The sequence below is a fragment of the Pteronotus mesoamericanus genome, unplaced genomic scaffold (genome assembly GCF_021234165.1).
Source record: "Pteronotus mesoamericanus isolate MK-2021 breed Mesoamerican mustached bat unplaced genomic scaffold, CSHL_Meso_final scaffold_408, whole genome shotgun sequence".
Classification (NCBI taxonomy): Eukaryota; Metazoa; Chordata; class Mammalia; order Chiroptera; family Mormoopidae; genus Pteronotus; species Pteronotus mesoamericanus.
Genome location: NW_026555315.1, coordinates 6709376 through 6716433, shown reverse-complemented (window position 1 = coordinate 6716433; position 7058 = coordinate 6709376). Strand labels below are relative to the sequence as shown.

The following is a 7058-nucleotide window of genomic DNA, read 5'->3' as shown; positions in this document are numbered from 1 at the left end:
GCGGAGCGGTCAACGCCGCCCGCCTCCTCGGGACCGGGACCAGGACGGAGCGCGTGGGGCCGGGCTCTGCGGCCCAGGCGGTAGTGAGGACCGGCCCGGACATCTCAGCTGGGGAGGGCCGGCAGCCGGGCCAGGCAGCGAGCGAGGAGGTGGGCGGGGGTGGGTCATCTTCTGCCCGGCAGGCAGGACAGGGAGCCCCGGGGGTGATCGGGACGCGGGGAGCTCAATCGGAGTAGATGATGAAGCCAGAGAACGTGCTGTATTTGTTGCTGTTGCCGCCATGCGCTTTTCCTCCATCGAGCTTGATGAAGACCTCGTCGCCCGCGTCCAGGTGCAGGATCACGCTGTTGCTGGCGTAGTCGTAGTTCTGGTCCGCGTCCTGCGCGATGGCGCTGGCCCGCACCTGAAGGGGGTGGGGCGTAGGGGGCAGGGGTGTGTGCGGGGTGGGGGGAAGAGGGAGGGAAGTGGGGTCACAGAGGGAGGGCAACTGTCAGAGGTAAGGCAGCAACCGCGGAAGATCTGGAGGCCCTAAAAGCCCCACCTCCAGCTGAATGGGGCCCTCAGCCGGCTTCTCTCCCGTCATCCCTACCGCCTTTTCCGATGATAACATGTGTGTTAGGGGATTACAGAGGCGCCTGGACTTCAGGGGCGCGTGTAATCTGGGTCTGAATTGGGAGTCAAGGCGGAGGCTGCGTCCTTATGTCTCTAGACCTTACCATCTGGCCCGCTGAGAACCTCAGCAGTGCCCCCAGGATGGCCCGACCTGGAACCCTCTCCTTGCACAGAGTGATTCTCTGGGTCCCCGAGGATGGAGGACCCTGCTTGCTCACCATTCCTTCCTCTCTGCTTCAATTGTGAGAGCAACGCCTCACGTTCCTGCCACATCCACCTGTTCTCCTGCCAGAGGAGGGGCACAGGGCACACCCTGGCCCCATACGTCAGGGGCTGCACCCATGCCATGCTGCGGGTAACCACCTTGGACCTGCTTTTTGGACTCCTTGTCTGAAGTTCATTCGGGAGCCTGTCACACCGGAGCAGCGAGATGGAAGGCCTGGTAATTATTCGCCCGCCCAAGGCTCAGATTGGGCCTGATGTTCACAACCAGGGAGCTGTAGCTATACCTGTGACTACTTCCCCATGCAAAGGGGATTTCTGACTCCTGTCTCAGCCAACAGTGGCAGAAAGAAATGGGTGGGAAGAAGGGACTCCTTAATCCCTCTGTGATGCTCAGTCTGGTCGGATATCCTTGCTGGTCCTTGTTTTGATGGAGGAGGGGAGGGATAGGAAAGGCAAGGGGGCAAGGGAGACCAGCGTTAAGGTTTGAAGCTTGCCACCCTCACTTTTGCAGGCTCTGACCATAATCAAAAGATATGGAGGGTGGCAGTGGACAAATTCCCTCCTGCATTCTTCTTCCACAGCTGAGGCAGCAGCGAGGCCTGAACCACAGGACCTGGGGCATCTTCAGGATATCCCGGGCGGTCCGTGGGAAGAGGGGAGCCATCTCCAAGGTGCTGGCTTGTGTTGGGGGGAGGCTGCACTGAGTGGGGTTCACTCGGTCAGGCTCCTCAACAGCCCACTCCATCCGCCCCTTTCTTGGAACAGCCCCCGCAAGGGCTGACAGTCTGAGCTGTACCAATCCAAATTAGGGGAGGGGCCCGTCCTTCTGGGCTGGAGGCAGGACCGCAGGGCAGCTGTGCCAAAGCTGCTGACTCAGCGGCAGCGCTGCAACAGGAGGACCCAACATGTTCGCGTGCAGACTGCCGTTTACAGCCCAGATCCTTCCCGCCATCTTCCCACCCCTCCGCCTCTTCTTCCCTGACCTGGGGAGTCACTGTTTGGGGGCACTTAGCTGGGAAAACTGATAGGCCATGTGAAGGCGGGGGGATATCAAATGAGGGGGAGACCTCGTTTGTCAAGATGTGCAGTTCCTCTGTTTAGAAAATGGATGGAGAAGATCCTGCCTCACCACTGCCACCTTTATAAACGCCTTTTGATGGCGAACAAAAAAAAATTTTTTAATCTTCTTGGGGCTTTGAGCTACTAGGAAAGAGCTCAAAGCAAGCAGTCAACTTCCATATTGTTCCCTGGGCCCTAATCCTCATAGTATTTATTATTACGCATGCATTTCATTATCTTTGCTAATAAATTACTACTAATAACAATTATTTTTATTACCCAGATTAATTTAGCCTTAACTCATTAAAACAGTGTGCTTGTTAATAGCAAAATCCATTAGAATACAGTCATCTGTCATCAGGAATCTCCTGGTGATGTGACAGGCATCAGAACTGTTATGCTTATGTTTATTATTTATTCATCACCATGATTGTTGCTGTGATTATCCTAATTATCCATGGAGGCAGGGAGAATTTATGCCCTTCTGTGCTTAGATGGCGAGGGATCCAAGAACGGAACCCCGGGGTTCTGATTTCCTGCCCAAGACCGCAAACAGTTGGGGCACCAGCTCCTCCTGAGGACCAAGGGAAAGTTTGGGGAATTGAGGTTGCTATGGAAGCAGGAAAGCGAGTCTGGGACTTGTCAGGAGGGGGTGCTGTACAATCACCTCTTCAAGGGCTACCAGGGAGGGAAACGGAGGCAGTGGTCTGACCAGGGGCCTGGAAGGGGTGGGGGAGAACCCTGGAAATGTGTCTTTGTACCCAAGTCAATGCTGGGGTCTTGGATGTTCAGGTGTGCCTCCCATGGGCCGCTAGCCTTGCAGGGGACACATATTGACGGGGTCCCTACCGTGCCAGGGGCTGCGCTCTGTGCTATCTGAAAGGCACCAGAGGCCAGAGAGGAGAGCTGCCGCCACTATTCGGTGAAATGCTGACCTCCAGGCAGGCCTTTATAGCACAGCCCTCAACTCGTGTACCCCCCACCTCCCACCTCGCTCAGACTCGTATCTAAGCCCCTGACCATTTGTAATACTCGCCTTCCTGTAGGCTCCGGCCTGACCCCACACAGCTCCCTCTCCTCCAGCCCAAATGATCAATTTCAGGTTCTCCTTGACTCATCTTGTATCCGAGAGGCAGCTGCAGGGAGCTCGCCTCACCCAGGTGCCAGCCCCATCCTAGAGCCCCTTCCTCAGGCTCCTTGGGTCCCCGTGTCCCAGTATCTAGGGCTTGGTCCCATCAGGCTGTGCAGTAGTGACTCAAAGCTATGCCTGGGGAGAGGGGCCCATGGGACTCAGACAAGGACAGACACGGGCCTCACTCAGCACCAGGCAGGAAGGCGGTGACTTCCCTCCTCTCCATCTTGTCCAAGGAAGGGCCAGGGCACAGGTGCAGCTCTGCCTTCCTGAAGGAATTCTAGAGGACTCTCTGCAGGAAGAAAGCCAGGGAGAAAAGCACAGAGCGGACGGCCGCCCCTCGTCTTGAAGGCGTGGGAGGTGCAAGGTCCCCTCTTCTGTTTCCACGCGTTGCCCAGCCCTGTCATTTTTTTCCTCTGCTCACTTGAATGTCCTCTTTCCCCTGACCCCCTCGTTCCCTACACCTGACCTTTTTATTTTCTCTCTAGCCGTGTCTCTTCGACTTGGGGACCCAGGTTCACCATCCTCTTCCCCAACCAGATTGGTTTGAGCCGGGGCAGGTTCCACTGTATCACTCCCTCCAGCCAATGTGTTTGGGGACAGGAGCTGCCAGCCGGGCTCCCAGCCCTCCTCTAACGCAGGAAGCGCTGGGGTATGTTGCTGTGCAGTGATTTCTGTCTCCCCTGCCCAGACCACGGGGTCCTGGAGGGCAAACAGATTGAACCCCTGGAACCAAGCCTCAAGCCTGCCTCCTAGTAGGGGCTCACAACAAAAAGGTGGAATGAGTAGTGAAATTAAATGAGTCTCTGGAAGGAGAGGTCACCAAGGATGGGGGAGAGGGGGATATCCGCCCCACTATTTGTCTTGTTTTTTTGGAGGAGGAAAGGTAATGGTCTGAGTGACTGTTAAAATGCTGGGTGTTTGAAAGCCCTAGTTAAAGCCACCTCCTCTCTTCTACTAGCCTGTGTGGTCCCACCTCCTTGCCAGGCTCCGGCCAATGCCCTGCCCCTGCCGGAAGGGAAAGAGGAGGCTTCTGAATGGGTTTCACCTCCCAGGGATTTCCACAAATGCCCCTGCCCCAAGCACACACCGTGTTTGGGGCCTCCTCTTGCCTCATCTGGGTGGCCCTGCTGCAACCTTCGGAGGTGATGCAGGGTCTAGAGCTCGCTGGTGGTCTGGTGACCACTTCCCCCTCCAGACAAGCCAAGCCCCCAGCCCTCTGAAATCTCAGCTGGGTGCCAGCCCAAACTTTCTTTGGGAAAGGAAGAAATTCCATTGATGAAGGTGACATTGCTGCGTCCCTTATTTGTGATTAATAAGGGGAATCGTGGAGCTGTCTGCAGGATGAGCCCTCACAGGATACTGGGGCCTCCCTTTCGGTCAGGAACCAAGGACAAAGAGGAGAGATACAGGGAGCTTGACAGACACAGTGGGAGAGAGACACCCAAAGAACAGAAGGGGGTGGAGTTAAACCCAGGAGACCAAGGCCAAAAACCCAGGGAGAGATGGATAGGACTGGTAGACACAAGAGAGACAGGCGCAAGAGACAGAGAGATCGAAGAAAGAGGCAAGGGAGAGGCGGAAACCAGTGAATGAAGCAGGCAGTGGGGAGAGAAGTGGCGGGGGCGGGGGCGGGGGGAACGCACTACTTACAAGTACTTGGTGGGCCAGCTTTTTGCTGACTCCCACCCCCAAGCCAGGGTCTATCTCAGGGCAACGCTGTAGTGGGAAGGGTTCCAACAGAGTCTTGGGCCTCAGTCGCAGGAGATTCCTCCCAAACTCCCACTAGCCTAGCCTTCGTTCTGACCTGAGCAGGTCCCCTTCCTCCCCATATATTCTTGGCCCAGCGACCACCCCAGAGCCCCCAGGCCACCGCAATCTGGAAGCACTGGGAAGGGAAGGGTTATAAAAAGGGAAGGGAGCTGGGCAAACTGTTGCCCTGGGCCAGGGTTAGGTCGAGACTGGTCCTGAGGTAGCAGTTGCAAGAAGAGCACCATGCCCTGCAGCAAAGGGTCCTTGTAGCAAAGCCCCGGCATGCTCCACACCTTCCAGCTCCTGGGATGGGGACAGGGAACTAAGAGCATTCCTCTACTCTCCAGGAGTCAGGAGTTGCAGCTGGGAAACCAAGAGGAGAGGGAGTTTGCCCAGCCCCAGGAGGAGAAACTTTCCCCTGCCCCCAGGCCACCTTCTTGCTCCAGTGGCTCTTACACAGTGCCAAGGGGCCGGGCAGCGCCGGGCTTTGAAAAGGGAGTCAGATCGGCCCAGTCGCCCCTTCCCAAGGGCGGGGGATGTATTGCAGCGAAGGCTTTGCGCACTCGGCTCCCTTTGCCTTAGTGCCCAAAACATCTACAGCTCCCCTTCTCGACTCGCGAGCATAGCCGTCCACCTGGGAGCCCACAGGCGCAGCGGCTGCCTTCTCCCGTCTTGCCCTCCCCTAATCTCCCGCTGGTGTCAACCAGACTCCCAGCTCTCAGGTGCTTTTCCCAAGGGCCAGTCCGCGCTCCTGGGAGTCCTGAGCTCTCACTAGCTCGATTTATCTCCCGCATTTCCGTGCCGCGGGTGCCCAGCTGCGTCTGCCCTGGAATCGGCGCGCAGGAACTGAGGAGTTAGGGGTACCAGCCAGCCCCGACCGTCCTCGCATGCCATGCCTTAAGCCAGGCTGCTGTAGTGTTTTCACTTGCGCCCGCCGACTCCGACCTGGTACCCATATGCCTCAGGCTCCTCGCGTTCCCTGCCCCAAGGCCAACCCCGTGCCCCCGCTGGGCCCACCTGGCCGTTCTTGCAGAGGTCAGCCCACATACTGGTGCCGTCGCCGCCGCGCATGAGGACGTGGTAGGTGAAAAAGTAGGTGCCGGGAATGTTGCACGTAAACTTGCCGCTGGTCGCGTCGTAGTTGTTGCCTAGGTTGGTGACCACGTCGTCGAACTTGAGCACCTCGTAACCCTCGTGAGGGTTCTTGAGGCCGGCGTAGAAGGCCACACGCGGCACCGTGGTGTAGGTGGCGGTGCTGATGGCGCCACTGCCCCCAGCGCCCGGCAACCCCGGAAGACCGGTCTTGCCCGGTTCACCCTTTTCCCCGGGCGGCCCTACAGGGCCTGGAGGACCCGGGTCCCCGGGGGGTCCGGGGGGTCCAGGCTTGCCTGTGCGGCCCGGCTTCCCCTGGGGGCCCTGCACCAGCGTGGAGGGCGGGGGCGCGCCGCTCTGCTCGCTCAGGGCGTCGCCCCCGTCGGACCGCACGCCGGCGCCGGGGCCCCGCGCGGGGTAGGGGTCGCACACCATGCGGCAGGTGCCCAGCATCTCATAGTGGCCGTCTGGTCCTCCTGAGCTCACCAGCACGGGAATGAGCACCACCAGCACCAGCAGCATCACCACGCCCGCGGCGGCAGCCAGCAGAGTCTTCCGGCCGGCGCGGAGCCTGGGGAGCGCCGGGCCACCCGGCCGCGCCGTCGGGGCAATGGTGCCGGCGGGCGGGAGGCCCGGGCGGGGAGCCCGCGCTCAAGGGCGGTCCGGCGGGGCTGCGGGCATGGGGCCGGACCCGGGGCGCCGCGCTGCGCTGGATGCGCTGCCGAGCCCAGCCGCCGGGTCCTGCCTCGCGCCTCCCTCCCGCTGCGCGGCCGGACTGAGCGCGGCAGCCGCAGCCTCGCGCCTAGCTCCTCCCGCCTCCGAGCGTGGGGGCCACCGCCCCCTCCGCCCCGCCCCGCCCCGCTCCACCCGCTTCGCTCGACTCAGCGCCCGCGATGGGTGGGGCTGAAGGCGGGACCGGCGCCTAATTGGGCCGCTGGAGGTAGGGCTCCGCCCACATAGAGGGGCGGGGCAGAGGGGCGGTACCGCGGCGGGGAGGACTGGAGCCTGGAGAGGAAAAGAGAGTGTGGGAGCGAGATGAGAAGGGGGCTTCAGTCTGAGAAGAGGCCCCTACAGGGACGGGGAGAGGAGGAGAGGGCCCCCGGGAGAGTTAGCGCGGAGGGAGACCGGGAGAGGAGAGGCCTCAAGGGTCGGTTGCAAGGAAAACCAAGGGAGACAGAAGCGAGGG

The 7058-nt window shown here is 60.0% G+C and overlaps 1 protein-coding gene across 1 annotated transcript; it reads right to left on the bottom strand.

Moving 5' to 3' along the window:
- Window positions 1-223: 223 nt before the first annotated feature.
- C1QL1 (complement C1q like 1) lies at window positions 224-6394 on the bottom strand. Its single transcript, XM_054592930.1, has 2 exons — window positions 5798-6394; window positions 224-403 (listed from the first exon to the last, which is right to left on the bottom strand). Exons 1-2 carry the CDS (start codon window positions 6392-6394, stop codon window positions 224-226), a joined length of 777 nt encoding a protein of 258 aa, XP_054448905.1.
- Between the last annotated feature and the right edge of the window lie 664 nt (window positions 6395-7058).